The sequence below is a fragment of the Caenorhabditis briggsae genome (genome assembly GCF_000004555.2).
Source record: "Caenorhabditis briggsae complete genome, chrII, whole genome shotgun sequence".
Lineage (NCBI taxonomy): Eukaryota > Metazoa > Nematoda > Chromadorea > Rhabditida > Rhabditidae > Caenorhabditis > Caenorhabditis briggsae.
Genome location: NC_013486.2, coordinates 126,660 through 142,910, shown reverse-complemented (window position 1 = coordinate 142,910; position 16,251 = coordinate 126,660). Strand labels below are relative to the sequence as shown.

The following is a 16,251-nucleotide window of genomic DNA, read 5'->3' as shown; positions in this document are numbered from 1 at the left end:
TTGCTCAGATCAAAAGAGAGCATCTATCCTTCTCTGAATATCCATTTCTCAACACACATTTGTATCTGAGACCAAGCGGCCGATATTTCTCACAACATGTATACATATATTTGCAACTAATACCGTATCTCTTCTAACTCTTTTTACAGGTGTCATGTTTCAAATAATGTGCGCGAGCGGTGCGCGAGCAAGTGATACTCTTTGCGTGTAAAGGATCGGATAGGATCTCAACAAATCTCATACCGCCCGTTTCTTTCTTTAATGTTTGTTTGTTCTCATTAGGGGACAGTAAAAGAAGAAGAAGGTGAGATGAACAGTAGGCTGTCAATAAGACATCTGTTCCAAGAATAACTCATTTATTGTACACCAACAAATAAATATTACAAAAAATGAACAGGAAATTACAAGAGATCCTTTCTAGGTTCCAATTTAACTATGACATTTTCAGGAGATAGCGTTAATTTACCGACAAGTTTCAATGGAATCTGTGTATTTTTGCATGTTCTGAACGAGTATTCTTTAAGAATTTGAGCCAGAATAATTTTCTGTTCAATTTGAGCAAGCCGCATTCCAATACATTGCCGTGGCCCTGAACCAAATGGAATGTAGGATCCATTGTGTTCCAGGTGTTCGCAGGCAGAGTTTTCCCATCTGAAATTAAAATTTTTGATTTGCTATTTCTCAAAAGGTTTCACTATTTCCTTCTGTCATGGTTAGAGTATTTACCTTTCAGGCTTGAAGTCTTCGACATCATCTCCCCAAATGCTTTTGTTATGATGAAGTGTCCACGTATCAACTTGAATATTCATTCCCTCTTCAAATATAACGCCATCGATTACTGTCTCACGCATACATTTCCTTGTGTTGGCTCTGAAAACGCTTACAATTTGCTTTGGAAACAAGCCGAATTCCCAAACTTACGTCACACCCAATGGATACAACCTCAATGCTTCTTTCATCACACACTCCATATATTTTAGTTTTGATAGTTGATCAAAACTAATTTCAGGATCCGGGCATTCGTTATCCACTTCTTCTTGAAGCCTTTTTTGTACATCGGGATGCGTTGCTAATAGAAACGTGGCGTATGAAAGAGACAATGCGGTAGTATCAAATCCAGCAGCCAGAAATACAAAGCATTGTCCTACGATTTCATCAAAAGTCAGTTCTTTGTTAACTTTCATCACTGCCGTTTTCGAGAAGTCCTCGTTTTTCTCTCCCAGGAAGTCAGCATCAGTTCTGGCATCCAAAAATAAGTCAATGAAATCTTGAGGCTCTCCTGGTTCGATTCCATTCTTGATATCACTTTCCCGCTGGGCCATTCGTGCTTCTACAGCAGTCTCAATAAGGTCAAATATTTTAAAAGCTGGCACAAAATCAGCAGGTAGAGATTTCGACATTTTTCGGATAACGGAGGCAAGTGGCGGGAAAAGTCCGGTGAGAAGGAATAAGTGCCAGGAACCGTTGAAAATCTTAAAAACAACTTTGAATTTGAAATTTTTTTGATATAAACTCACAGATTTGACTTTCAGTAGTAATGGATTTTGGAACATTTTGGATTCAGATTGTCCCAGAGCAATACGACTGATAACTCCAAGTGTGTATTCCTGGTAGAATCTGGAATTAGACCTGATTTCTAAAACATTTCAATCGAGACAGAACTCACAAAAGCATATCAATCTCTTCGCCAGTTGCTACTTTTCTTTCGATGTTCCACAATATTTCCGATCCACACTCTTGTACAGTACTTTTAACTTTTCTCAAACTGTTGTTAGAGAAAGAAGGACTTGACATCGTTCTCAAACGTTTCCACCGTTTTCCCTGTGCTGCAAACATGTTCACTCTTTTGTCTTTTTCTGGATCACCAATGATTGGACGGAGTTTTCTTCCATAAAAGTTATCGAACTGTTTGTTGAATATTTCATTAACCATTTCGGGCTCAGAAATCACCATTGTTTGTTGAGGACCTTCTGTGAATCCCCAAACAGGCCCGTATTGCTGAATTTTGAACATTTTCTACGAAAAAGTGAAAAAGTTTCTTACCTTTGTCCACTGCCTGTATTTTAAAAACGGTGGATTCTCATGGTCGAGAGTCTGCAGCAGCATCCCAATACCAGGGAATCCACGTGGCCCTTTGATTCCTTTTCGAATAAAATATGACCAGATCCATACAGAATAGGTGAAAACACCTAGTAAAATAGCGGAAATTAGTACTAAAATCATTTGAAGGTTAAAAAAAACAGAATTGACTTCGCTCTTGTTTGACTTCCCTTTATAACTGAAGAGAGAGGAACAGAACACAATTGATCACAAACAACAAAAACTGACACGATAGGTAAAAAAAATATTGAGAGGTGGAAGACAAAGAATGCATGGAAATAAGGTCATTAAAAAACTGGAAAGGTTCCAGACATAATCAAAGTTGAAAAAATAATACTTTATTAGATTAACTTTCCAAAATAATGAAAGGAAAAAACTTCCGGAAATTGAGTCAATTATTAGTTGGTTCCACAGAAAGAATCAAACTCTGGGGTCTGGAAGTCTTGGTTCCACAGAAAGAATCAAACTCTGGGGTCTGGAAGTAGCACGTCCGACAAGTTTCATTGGTACCTGTGTTTGGGTATTGGCAACAAAACTGTACTTCCGGAGGACGTGGGCAAGCAAAACTTTTTGTTCCAGGTAAGCCAAGCGCACTCCAAGGCATACGCGGGGTCCCGCACCGAAAGCCATAAAAGACTGGTGAGGGTTCAAAGGAGACTCCCATCTGGAAAAATTAAAATTCTGATTTTTTATATAATTTCAAACTTTATGACTCACCTCTCTGGTTTAAACTCATCAGCATCCTCGCCCCAAACTTTTTTATCGTGGTGAAGCGTCCAGGTGTCCACGAGAATGTCCACGCCTTCTTCAACGACAGTATCTCCAATCTTGGTAGTTCTCATGCAACGACGCGAGTTTGCACTGAAATTATATATTTTACAAAGTTTTAAAATACTAACTTACAAAGCTGCCATTGGGAAAACTCTCAATGCTTCCTTGATTGTGTTCTCCATATATTTCAACTTGGATAATTGTTCAAAAGTGATTTCAGAATCTCGACATTCTCTATCCACTTCTTCCTGCAGTTTTCTTTGAACTCTTGGGTTCAGTGATAGGAAATAGGCAACGTAGGAAAGGGAAATAGCAGTGGTGTCAAAGCCAGCCACCACAAACAAAAAGCAATTGGTGATGATTTCTTGCATGGTCAACTTGCGATTGTTCTGAAAGAAAATCATAAAAGATCAGGCTAATATGTTTTTAAAGGCGTACATAAATAGTTGATTTTTGATACTCATCATTAGTCTCTCCAAAGAAGTCCACATCAGCTTGAGCATCCAAAAAGAAATCGATGAAATCTTGTGGCTCTCCTGGTTCCATTTCTTGTTGTCTATCCGCTTCTCGTTGAGCAATTCTGTCATTAACAGCATCAGTTACTTGTTTTTGGACACGAATAAATGGACCGGCTCCGAATTTTCCTAATTTCAAGAATAGATATCTGAGCCCCTTGACAGCAAATGGGAAAGCTCCACTGAACATCCAAACTGGCCACCGGCTGTTTTCAAAGAACTGAAATTGTCATTTGTGATGAAAATTTAAAAGTTGAAACACTTACTCCTTTACAATCATACAACATAGGGTTTTTGAACATTCTAGATTCTGGCTGACCCATTGCAATTCTCATGATTACATCCATAGTGTACTCTTGGAAGTATCTGAAATTTGACAACTTTTTTTCAGCTGATAATATTTTCTTGAATCATACAAATGCATATTGACAGGCTTCCCATTTTCCCCGTTCTGTTCCAAGTGTTTCAGAAACTCTTGAACACTATTCTCAATGCGAGGCATCACTTTTTTGATGCTGCTGTTGGTGAAAGCTGGCGCTGAAATTGTCCGTAGTCGCTTCCATCTGAATCCCTGAGCTCCAACAAGTGGAACATCCTTATCCTTATCCGGATCTCCTTGAATTGGATTCACTTTTCTCCCAAAAAAGTTGTCATACTGCTTCACGAAAACTTCCTGAACCATATCGGGATCCGAAATCACCATAACTTTCTGCATTCCTTCTGTGAATCCATAAACCTTTCCATACTTCTTGGTCCACTCTTGAATTAAAAGAGGTGGAGCACTTCTATCGTCTAACATGACTCCAGACTTCCCCAAAATCGGAATGCCCCATGGTCCAGGAACTCCACGTCGTTTCCAGAATGTCCAGTGGTAAATATAGTAGGTGGAAATCGCAACGAAGATTAGAAAGAAAAACATTTTGAAGCTCTAAAGTTTATAAAGCTGTGGTGGAAAAATCTTGAATGCATTTCTCTGAAAAATGTTTCCTTTGTTTTTATACACCACCAAGTCAGACACAAACCAAATTATTTGCACGGAAAAAATCCCTTTGCATCTTTTCCACACTCTCTTACCCTAACAGTCTCTAACTTATTGATGATGCGAAGTTAAGTGATAAGAGAGTTTTGGAACAAAATAAGGGAGGCTTTGGTCTTATCAAACAATATGGTTTGAAACTTGTGATTTGAGTGGACCGTTCTGTCAGAGGAAAAGTAGTGATCTACTAATATCTTTTGATCTACTCATGCAAAATGGACTAATTTCGAATTATCAACAGTCCCTGAGTTTAAATAAAGTTTGAATTCCTCGACTTCCTAAACAACATAATACGATTTCATATATCCACAATTTTTTTTTTAATTTCAAGGAAATTCATTTGGATTGGATCAAAGATTTTTCTCCTTTTTCAAAGCTCAAAGCTCGTTAAGATAGAGCAAATTTGCATTTATCGTGAAACCTGTAATAGAAGGGCTCCCACACAGTCGAGCTTGAGCTCAATTATCTCAATTTCGAGAAACCGAAATTGAGACAACTGACAAAACGTTATCATGTCATTTTATAGAACTTTACAAGCTCTACGTTTTCCTCTTTGAATAAAACAAAACTATCCGTTTTGACGCTAGTATGAGTAGGCGAAGATACGAGATGGTGCATCGACTTCATTTCGGACGTTTTGGACGCCCACACACTGTCAGTTTTAAGCTCAATTATCTCGATTCCGGTTCAAGATATCGAAAATGTGTCAACCGACAGAACACTTTTGATATTATGATGAACAATTTATCAGTTGAGCACTTTTATATATTTTTGCCAGGTAACGATAAAATTCAGCTCCAAGTCCAAGTTAGGAGTCGTTCTAATACAGGTTTTACAATATCTTTCTTCATTGCTTGGGTATAACTTACTACCCATCTGACAGCACTCAAACTTCAAGCAATCTGCCTCTGTTTATAAAAAAATTTTTGATTGTATAGTTGTAGAATTAGAAAATTTCGTTTTAGAAAAATTGTATTAAACCACTTGTAATTATTCATCATTTTTGATTTCACTGGAGCCATTGGGAACGTCGTGGAGGACTCGAACCAAGACTGTATTCTGAGAGTGTAAATTGCAAAGTATTCTGGAGATTATTTTTGCTTTTGCTTATAGAAAATGGGTAGAGGTAAGTCTAAAGTGTATTGTTCCCAATCCACTGATTCAACAAGAAAGTCAAAAAATACCCTTAGATGGTTGCGAGACCACAAACCAAAAAAGCAATAGACAACAAAAAACGAAAAGACGCAGTGAATCAGGCAGGAAAAAATTCTGACTGAAATGTGATTTCTGTTGAATTCGCATTGAGAGATAAGAAATGGGGTGGCAGTATAAATAAAAGCAACCGAAAAGAAGAAAAGACCACAAACAATATTGTTATTGAGTTTTTTCTACTTAACTGTAACAACTGAAGACTGATTTTGAAGATGATAAATATATACTTGGCTATAATAACTGCGGTCGTCGGAGTTCTTAGGTGAGTCTCTTTTTTATATGGCGTGTATTTTTAGTTTTCTTATTTTCAGCTACTACCTCTGGACATGGACCTACTGGAGACGTCGTGGGATTTCTGGACCACCCGGCTACCCACTCATTGGGTGCGCTTTGGAAATGCTTGATTCTGAGAATCCACCATACCTCCAGTTGAAGGAATGGACCAAAGAATATGGAAAGGTTTATGGGATCACCGAGGGAATGATGAAGATTTTGGTTATTTCCGATCCCGCATTAGTCGAAGAAGTATTTGTAAAACAGTACGATAACTTTTACGGGAGAAAGTTATATCCGATTCAAGGCGACCCGAATAAGGACAAGTTGGTTAATTTGTTTGCTTCACAAGGTCACCGATGGAAGAGATTGAGAACTATTTCAAGTCCAACGTTTTCCAACAATAGTTTGAGGTGAGCAACTTGACGATTTGCTAGCAACAAGATCATAATTGTTTTAGAAAACTTAAAACCACCGTCGAAGATTGTGCATTGGAATTGTTAAGACACATAGAAACACAGACTGCTGGAGGGAAACCAATTGACTTGTTGACGTAATTTTTCTAGGGTAAAAAAAGAAATTTACTATTAGAAATTTCAGATTCTACCAAGAGTTCACTCTGGACGTTATTGGTCGTATTGCTATGGGTCAAACCGACTCGCAAATGTTCCAAAATCCAATGCTGAAATACGTTAAAGCAGTTTTCGGAGAGCCAAGAAAGTTTATTTTCCTAAGTGGTGCAATCGTTCCATGGACTGGACCTCTCCTTCGAAAATTCTTCATGTCACTTCCTAACATTTTCAAAAATCCAGCTATTCATATCATTCGACAAGTAGCTCAAGCAGTGGAGAACAGAATCGCTCAGCGTGCTACAGATGAGAAGGCTGGAATTGAACCAGGAGAACCACAAGACTTTATTGATTTATTCCTAGATGCTAAATCAGATGACGTCGAGATTGAGAATAATGAAGACTTCACAAAGGCTGGAATAAAAGTGACCAGGCAGTTAACAAAAGATGAAATCGTCGGACAATGTTTTGTTTTCTTGATAGCCGGATTTGACACAACAGCACTGTCTCTCTCATATTCTTCCTTCCTTCTGGCCACGCATCCAGAGGTTCAGAAAAAACTACAAGAAGAAATCGATAGAGAGTGTCCAGATCCAGAGATCACTTTTGATCAATTATCAAAGCTCAAATATTTGGAATGTGTGGTCAAGGAGACTTTGAGAAAATATCCTCTAGGAGCAATGTGAGTTCCCTATTCTTTGTCAAAAAAATACTTATTATTTTTCAGGGCAAACGCTCGTCGCTGTATGCGTTCCACCAAAATCGGAAACTATGAAATAGAGGAAGGCATTGATATCTTATGTGACACATGGACACTTCATGCAGATAAGAACATTTGGGGAGAGGATGCAAAGGAGTTTAAGCCAGAAAGGTACTGATGTTACGTAGTCACAGAAATACAACTATGTATTTCAGATGGGAGAGTGGAGACGAACAATTTTTCCAAAAAGGAGGATACATTCCATTCGGATTGGGACCTCGCCAATGCATCGGAATGCGTTTGGCTTATATGGAAGAGAAGCTTCTCCTTTGTCATATCCTTCGAAAGTATACGTTGGAAACTTGCAGCAAAACTCAAATTCCTTTGAAGTTGATTGGCTCGAGAACCACGTCTCCAGAAACTGTTTGGTTGAATTTGAAACCGAGAGAAGATATTTAAAAATATTGGTTTTTTGTGTATTCATTTCAGTTGGATCTCTTTTTGTGTAAATAAATATTTATCATGTTTCCATGTCAAATCTTATTATTAAATCTGATTTTTATTAAAGCGATTTTGAGTTTTGAAGAAAATCTCAATTTTTAGAGCGAATTGATCGTAACATTTATTTCGAAATATATCAGTTTGGCACTTCACAAGAGCACCACAAAACATATTGGTACAAATCACATATTTCCTCGAATATCCTTTCCTCGAATATCCTTTCAAAATAAATTTGAATGCAGCTGAATTCTTCTAATTCTTATTTCTAACCGAATTCATTGCGAAACCATGTGTTTTGTGCCGACGTGCTTTGTGTCCGTATGTTTCTCCTTTTCTCTGTATGTCTATTTCTCCACACTCATTTGCTCCCTATAAAACAAGAACAAATGGATAGCGTTTTGTTCGGATTTTATATTTTTTATTAATTTTTCTATTCAGGTTCAATGGGAGGTTTTCTATCTCATCTGAAGCCGGAGAAAAGTGTTGAAGTGCTCAATGCAACCTGCGGTCCTGTAAGAGGGAACATCTACAGACATGTAAGTATTTATGGAAGTATTTGAATCGTGTTTAATTCAGGATGAAAAAGTTGTAAATGGCTACCTTGGAATCCCATATGCACAGTCATCTGCTAAAGAAAAGAGATTCAAAAAACCATTGCCTGTAGATACATGGACAGATCCACTAGATTGTTACAAGTATGGTCCGATTTGTCCTCAATCTGGAGACAAAATCTCGACGGTGATTTTTTCTAATATCTCGTGTCATTCTCTGAAATTTTCATTTTATAGCTCTTGCCCCCCGGATATCGCGACATTGATGAAGCTCGTGGCTTGAACTTGAACGTCTTTGCTCCCAGCTGGAAATCGGAAGAGTTTGTGAGTTTTTTTCAAATACTGATCAAAGATGGTCACAAGGATGGTAATTCCAGAAAGATGGTTTCCCAGTAATGGTGTATTTTCATGGAGGAGGTTTCGAACTTGGATTGGGTTCCTCCTTTGACCCCTATTCTTTGTCCGGGTATGTTTTTCGAACAGAAAATTTCTGGAAGTGTCTTAAAATATTAATATCCTAATTTTTCAGAACACTTCCCCTCAACGAAACTATCGTAGTCACTGTAAACTACCGGGTGGGGCCACTCGGTTTCTTTACCACTGGTGATGATGTGGCACCTGGTAACTATGGATTATGGGATCAAACACTCTCTCTTCAATGGGTTCAGAAACACATAAAGTCATTTGGTGGGAACCCGAAATGTGTTACTGTATTCGGATCTAGTGCCGGTGCGATGGCAGCAGGATACTTGGCATTGAGCCCACATTCTAATAGTATGTTTTAAGAACAGTTTCAACTTCGGTTTATTCTTCCAGAGCTCTTCCATCGATACATGCCAATGTCCGGATCGGCTTGGTCTGACTTTGCGATCCGACCAAAAGGCGTTGAAGCAGAGGTCTGCAAGAATTTTGCCAGGCATCATGGATATTCCGGAGAAGGTTCGTTGATTTAACGACACTTTTATCAAATGTATTCAGACTCAAAAAGTTTGTTGGCCTGGTACAAGATGCAAGATATCAGTAAGTTTTTGGAAACCACTGGCGTGAACAAAAGCAATGCGTCCGGTGCCGCATACTTCGGACCAGTTTTTGACGGTGACTTCTTCCCGAAACCATTCGATCAACTGCAAAGAGACGCACCAAAATTGGAAGTTCTGACCACTGTTAATGAATACGAGGGTCTTGGATTTCGTGAGTTGATATTTGGGTTACAATGGAATGTTGGCTATTTCAGTTATGATGTACCCAAATCGGAAACATAATATCGAAATCGTGGCCGACGTATTTGGATCAGATGTTGTGCTACATCCAAAAGAAGTTCAGAAAAAATTGTATGACTTTTATATGGGAAATGTCAAGTTAGAAGATTCGAAAGCTATAGAATTAAAAATGATTGAGGTAGGGAACTTAAATAAAAGCCTTCACACAATCACATCTCTTCAGTTTATCAGCGATTCATGGTTCAACTTCCCCGCTTTAGAAACCGTTCGTCAAGCTACAAAGGCTGGTAACACAGCATATTTGGCATCATTCGACTATTACAACATGGAATCTAGGGATCCGTATGCGGATTGGTTTCCATTCAAGGCAGCTAATCATAACTCTGAGCTAAAGTACATGTTGGGAGAAGGAATGGGAAAATTTGATCCCGTCGAGGGAGAGTTTGAGATGATCGAACTTATGGGAAAGTTGGTGACCAACTTTGCCAAATATGGGTGAGCAAAATAAGAAGTTTTGAATGATCTAAATGATACCATTTAAGGAATCCAAACGGCATAACTGGTCCACAACTATGGGAAAAGTACACATTGAACAAACCATTGTCCTATTTCCGCATTGACTTGCCTAAATGTGAAATGAGGGATAACTTCCAAAATGGGAGGCTGAAAATCTATGACGAAATCAACGAGAGTGGAGAGAAGTATCAAGGAACACTTTACTCAGCGACCACAGAAAAAGGAGTGGAGCATATTATCTCTTCCCCGCGGGGGTGTTTCGGATGTCTGAATGGCTGTAACAATGGCTAGAAGAGAAGGATCAATATGAAAATTGTTTTATTTATGCATATTTAACTTGAATAAAAAGTTGAGAAATTTGCCTATTTGTTTTGAAAGAAATGTTGCCTGAAACCATTCATTATTTAGCTTGAAGCTTAAAAGTGAAATAAAAGCTTCTTCGAAATTTATAGGTCTTTTAAACCTTATTCAGATGAAAAGGACCTCGAACAAAGAACGTTTTGTTCTCGATTGTGACATTTTTCCGAAATTTTGTGATTTGTAAAATTAACCAAACGAAAAAATAGGTCTCTGGCAGCAAACACCACACATTTCACAACCTCCTGAAGAGACGTTAGACAGATGGAGAAAATATAAATATAAACGGCGCACTCTTCAAAAGATAAACACTTTTGGTGACTATGGTTTTTTTCTTATTTCATTGGTTTATCATTGTCTTCGTGGCAGTTTTTAGGTTAGCTGGAATCATTCATCAAGATTAAACGAGGGGAAAAGTTTTGCAGTTATTATCTATGGCAATGGACATATTGGGTACGTCGAGGAGTTCCGGGACCACTGGGTTACCCAGTAATTGGGTCGTTTTTGAATAGTTTGGATCACAGTTTCCCAGGACCATTACAAGTTAAAGAGTGGACCAAAGTAAGTCTGTATTGGCTATTGAAAACGTTTCAGTATCAAAACAGATGTTTTTTAGAAATACGGAAGCACGTTTGGATTCACAGAAGGGCTAATGAAAACTTTGGTAATATCTGACCCAGAATTGGTAGACGAAGTTTTTGTAAAGCAATACGACAATTTCTATGGAAGAAAAAGAAATCCCATCTCAGGAGACTCAGAGAAAGAGAAAAGAACTAATATCTTTTCTGCCCAAGGATTTCGATGGAAGAGATTAAGAACTATTTCTAGTCCAACTTTTTCCAATAATAATTTGAGAAAACTGAATTTAACTGTAGAGGAATGCGCTTTGGAAATAATCAAGCATACTGAGGAGAAAACAGCTGGTGGGGCTCAAATTGATATGTTGCGGTAAGCCTTCTTTAACTTTGTTAAAGTTAGTCTTGTTTTCAGATTTTACCAAGAATTCACACTTGATGTGATTGGACGAATTTCAATGGGTCAGAGCGAATCTTTGATGTTTAATAATCCCATCTTCCCTATTGTTAGGAAAGTTAGTGTTTTCTAAAGTTATTGAATCTCTATTCATTTTTTAGCTTTTCCAAGGTAGCGGCTACTACTTCAGACTCATGTTGATCGGTGGTGTTCTTCCTCCATTCCTAGTGGAAATCGTCAGACAAATTGTTAGGAGACTGAAAATGGGAACTTTCGGAAAAATCAACGGAATCACACTCGAGGCAGTGCAAAAGAGGATCAAGCAGAGGGAGGAAGATGAAAAAGCAGGAGTAGAGCCTGGAGAGCCCGAAGATTTTATTGACCTATTTTTGGACGCAAAGGCGGGAGATGTAGAACACTTTGAAGAAGATAATGGAGACTTCAAGAAAAGTACAAGTTATGTGAGTCAGATATGAATAGCATTGAATCAACAGAAATATCATAACTACTTCAGACCAATCGTCAACTTACCACTGACGAAATTGTGGGTCAATGCACAGTTTTCCTGATTGCTGGATTTGATACTACTGCGTTATCACTTTCATACTCAACGTATCTCTTGGCAACGCACCCAGAAGTCCAAAAGAAACTCCAAGAAGAAGTTGATAGAGAGTGTCCAGGTTCCGGGATCACGTTTGATCAACTATCAAAATTGAAATATCTGGAATGTGTAATGAAAGAGACATTGAGACTTTATCCATTGGGAACTTTGTGAGAGAAAATTTTAATTTTTGAGTCGGAATCTTCACTTTTAGCGCAAATTCTCGAAAATGCATGAGAACCACAAAACTCGGAGACATTGAAGTTGAAGCTGGAACAATGGTTCAGGTAGATACATGGACGCTGCAAACGAATTCAAAAATTTGGGGAGAAGATGCGGGAGAATTCAAACCAGAAAGGTTAAAAAAATTAAAAGCTCTACCCCAGACGTTTTGTTCCAGATGGGAAAATGGGGATGAGCAGTTTATTCAAAAAGGAGCTTACATTCCGTTTGGATTGGGACCTCGTCAGTGTATTGGAATGCGTTTGGCTTATATGGAAGAGAAAATGTTGTTGGCTCATATTTTGAGAAGATATACATTTCAAACTGGAACTAAAACAGAAATTCCTTTGATGTTAATTGGGACGACTACTACTCAACCGGCCAGCGTCTGGATGCATTTGACACCAAGGCTTTGAAAGTTGGGAGAGAAGGAGGATTCTCGGAAGTTTGTGTATTATGAAAAATAAAATAAATTTTTATTTGTTTGTGTTCTCTGGTTTGATCGTAATTCTAAAGAAATTCTTAAACATCTAACATAAGCTAGTAGAGATTGTAAATTTGAATAATTTCGAAATTTTTCAAATGTAGAGATCATTAAAGGTTGCGAAAAATCAATCATCAATGTTTCACCTGTATATTTAGAACGTATGCTGAATATTTAAAAGGGTGAACGTAATTTTGAAATCCCCAAACCCCCTTTATGTCTTTCACCTGTTGACGTTAATAATTTATCATGTAGTAATTTTAAACTGTATTTATTTGAAGGAACATAACCTAAACTTCATACTGTTGACGTAAATTTCAAAGAAAGCACCAAAATCTCCATGAGTCTATCTATCGTTTCCTTCTCAAACCACATGTTCTTGTATAATCTGTGTATACATACGTACATTTCGAAACGTCACACATTTATCCCGTTTCTTCTCTCCCACCATTTCCGTTTCGGGAGAAAACGGAATCGTTGGAGGATATAGGGAGCTCATTGAACCGAAAGAGTAGTTGCCAGAAGAAATAATTAGGGGCATATGCACACATTTTTCGGTGGGACGCATCTGTGCGAAGTCAGATATGATGACGTAGAAGATGAATGGAATCAAAAGTTTGGTTTTTCGCAGAAAAATAGGACCAAATGACTTTTGTACTTTTTCAAAGATGTGTCGTGATCCTATTGGTAGTCGAACCATGTCACGGTTTCCTGACAACCTCATGACCCAGTTTCTGACCGTATCCTAACACTTAATACTGATATCAGACTTGAAAATGTGCCCATTCAGTTCATCTTTTTCGTCCCAGACACCCTACGTCAACAATATAACAAAAAAATTAACACCAAAAAGTAGTACTTCTATCCATACACCCACAAAATTAGATAATATCCTCTCCAATTTTCTCCTTTGTTTTACGTCACTAATTACATCTTACTAGTTGACTCATGGAATTTAGGGTATTTAGACATCGACATGTAATCAATTTTTCTTTTTTTTTCCGGATACCAAATATCATTTCACATCACTTTTGAATTATATATACTACTACGATATTCCAGTTTTTAGACGCTGAGAAGTTCTTTTCTAAAACTTAATGAAGCCATATTTTTTGTGCAACTTTGAATCTCTTGAGATTTCTTACGCATTGGGTTTGAAATTTCGGCTGTATTAGTATACACTTTATTACGGATATGTATTACGAAATTTGTGAAACTTTTGGAAGTTTTTTTTTCTTTCTTTTTAACAAAGTATTTGACCTTTTCTAATGGTCCCTTCAAGAATGAACAGCCTTATAGTCCATTCAAATGTCTACTTGATCTTTTTTAAAAGTCACACTTGTAAAGTCCACTTTACAAAAAAGGGGCGGCTTAAGAGGTAATATGATCTGTTTAATGGAATGAGAGAATAGTTGAGCAGTGGGTTGGGGGTGGAATAATGTGGTGTAGTTTCGTCTTTGCGTGCAGAACAATACATTCCCATTGAGTTTCACTTTTATTTTTTCACAGAAAACGTCATTCTAGAAGAAACCAAGTTTTTATGATGGTAGCATCTTTCCCACTAAGGTTGCATGAAAATCTCAGCAATCTCTGTTTTTTTCCTGTACCCCACTTTCACTTTTTGTCTACGATTCTCAAAACATCTTGTATTGAAAAAAAAATACATCCAAAATATGGGCATTTGCAGCATCGTATTTCTGTTGCATCTTTATTTTGTTGTTTGATGACGTTTAGTGTCTAATTTATTGTTGTTTTTTCCCTTCGAATATCATTTTTCATGTATCCTTTTTTATTCGGTGCGTCATTATTTTGATTTTAGTCAGAACCATATAACATTGAAAATCGTTTTTGGGTTAATTAGTTCTATGTAGTTCTATATTTCTAGATGTCCGGATGTCTTATTTTTAAAATGAAGTTTTCTGGTAAATCTGAAATTCCAATTGCAAGCCTTGCATATTACCATCTACCCCATGCTATTATATTTTCATTTAATCAAGTTATAACATCTTTGTCTTAAAAACATCTGCATATTATATCCCCTGCCATTTACTTTTATTTGTTTTTCATCACTGTCGCACACAATTATAAGAAGAATTCTCATAAATGCTCCACCTCCTCCCCACTTCTTCAGGGGCATCCGCTTCTCATTTTTTCTCTATCAGGATTTTTTTCTGAATTCAAGACGACCAGATATCTTAGTATTTATTATCTAGGCCAAGGAAAAACAACCAGCAAGTAGGGAACATACATCATTTTTTCTGTTTTCTCTCAACTTGATAGACATTTTCGGAGCCTCCGAAAATTGCGTCAAGTCACTTTGTTTTTGGGTTTTTTGTAACCATCAATTTCCTATCCTCTCTCGTTCTCTTTTTCAATCTCAGCTGTCTAAAAAATGTTCGGTTTCTTTTCAGGCGTCCTATACGATGCTCGCTTATCAAAACACAATTTTTAACGTTTTCATTGTTTTCAATATATTGGTTATTCCTGATTCCAGGTAAAAAATGGGCTCCTCGTTCATGGTTCTAATGTCCCTTGTGCTTCTGAATTGTGCCACGACGTCAGTAGCAGCACAGGAAGTTGGTACCAAGTCGAAGCAGCTTGAGTCATTGGTGGAGGTGTTGAGATGTTTCAAGTCGTTGAAGGAGAGGTACAGATTTTTTTGGAAGATCACGTGATTTTGAGAAACTTGATATTCTAATGAAAACGAATTTCAGTGGCCAACGGACCTACGTCAGCTACGTCGGCAACACTATGCGCCTCTTCGATGATAATGGTTTGTCTGGGATCTTTAGATTACCGATTGGAGCTAGTTAATAGATTGCGGACTGACTAGTTTACTTTTCTGGTTTCTGATTAATTTTACAGCTTGGCTGATAACTATAAAAGAGTGATAAAACGGAGATTCTGAGTTCATTCCGACACCGTACTTTTGATCTCCATTACCTGCAAACAATATCAAAAATTTGTCACCGAATAACATAAATAGTCTAATAATATAAATAGTCTCGGTACCCAGTTTTCAGAGATTGACTCGGAGGAGAGTTATTGTATTAAAAAGTAGTTAACAATGCAATTCCAATTTCAGGTCGCGAAGTCTCATGTGACGCCGAGAAGCAGCTCGAAATCCGTCAACGGTCGGACCGTCGATGCATCTTCTCACCGATTCACTGTCTTTTCGATAGACGTCTCCAAACTGCAAAGATGTTCAGAAACGTCGGGAACAGTCGTATGTTTGGAGAGAACAGACGGAAATAAATTGAAAATAGTGTCACCGTTGATGCAGCATTGACTGAAAAAGGACACTGATAATAATATTATGATTCTACAAAGTGATAAATCAAACGAGATTGTGTGTTTTGAAATAAATCATGTATTCATAGAAGTAGAATTTAGGTTTTGACATTTAAAAAGAATCTTGCTTTTCAAAAATTGAAAAATGACAATTGCAACAACGGCTTCAAGAAGACAGGGAAGAGTTTTCCGACTTTTTGTCCACATTCTGAAGTAATGGTGTCTGATGAAAATAATAACATTAAAAACTGATACCTTGTCTCCTTGTGACCATTCCATTCTTCTTTCAGCTCCTTTCTCGCTTATCTTTGTCCTAACCGGAAATGAAATTGTCTTAATTATTTTCTTATTAATATTTTC

The 16,251-nt window shown here is 37.5% G+C and overlaps 5 protein-coding genes across 5 annotated transcripts; 3 read left to right on the top strand and 2 right to left on the bottom strand.

Annotated features, from left to right (window-relative positions):
* Positions 1-401: 401 nt before the first annotated feature.
* Positions 402-2,223, bottom strand: Cbr-cyp-13A6 (the record flags this gene model as incomplete). The annotated part of the gene is made up of 6 exons (XM_002629739.1): positions 402-651; positions 727-870; positions 922-1,472; positions 1,518-1,617; positions 1,667-1,998; positions 2,044-2,223. 6 exons carry the CDS (start codon positions 2,221-2,223, stop codon positions 402-404), a joined length of 1,557 nt encoding a protein of 518 aa, XP_002629785.1.
* Positions 2,224-2,520: 297 nt separating this feature from the next.
* On the bottom strand, positions 2,521-4,305 carry Cbr-cyp-13A8 (the record flags this gene model as incomplete). The annotated part of the gene is made up of 6 exons (XM_002629740.2): positions 2,521-2,764; positions 2,818-2,961; positions 3,004-3,260; positions 3,310-3,606; positions 3,653-3,752; positions 3,803-4,305. The coding sequence occupies 6 exons, from the start codon at positions 4,303-4,305 to the stop codon at positions 2,521-2,523; spliced, it is 1,545 nt and encodes a 514-aa protein (XP_002629786.2).
* Positions 4,306-5,846: 1,541 nt separating this feature from the next.
* Positions 5,847-7,635, top strand: Cbr-cyp-13A12 (the record flags this gene model as incomplete). The annotated part of the gene is made up of 6 exons (XM_002629741.1): positions 5,847-5,896; positions 5,946-6,320; positions 6,368-6,460; positions 6,508-7,158; positions 7,204-7,347; positions 7,392-7,635. 6 exons carry the CDS (start codon positions 5,847-5,849, stop codon positions 7,633-7,635), a joined length of 1,557 nt encoding a protein of 518 aa, XP_002629787.1.
* Positions 7,636-8,120: 485 nt separating this feature from the next.
* Positions 8,121-12,532, top strand: CBG01031 (the record flags this gene model as incomplete). Its single annotated transcript, XM_045241647.1, has 15 exons — positions 8,121-8,213; positions 8,254-8,415; positions 8,466-8,595; positions 9,045-9,167; positions 9,207-9,419; positions 9,463-9,626; positions 9,672-9,943; positions 9,991-10,149; positions 10,747-10,882; positions 10,938-11,269; positions 11,312-11,411; positions 11,455-11,754; positions 11,808-12,064; positions 12,109-12,252; positions 12,295-12,532. 15 exons carry the CDS (start codon positions 8,121-8,123, stop codon positions 12,530-12,532), a joined length of 2,823 nt encoding a protein of 940 aa, XP_045091683.1.
* A 2,569-nt stretch (positions 12,533-15,101) lies between these two features.
* Positions 15,102-15,855, top strand: CBG01032 (the record flags this gene model as incomplete). Its single annotated transcript, XM_002629744.1, has 3 exons — positions 15,102-15,247; positions 15,315-15,373; positions 15,686-15,855. 3 exons carry the CDS (start codon positions 15,102-15,104, stop codon positions 15,853-15,855), a joined length of 375 nt encoding a protein of 124 aa, XP_002629790.1.
* Between the last annotated feature and the right edge of the window lie 396 nt (positions 15,856-16,251).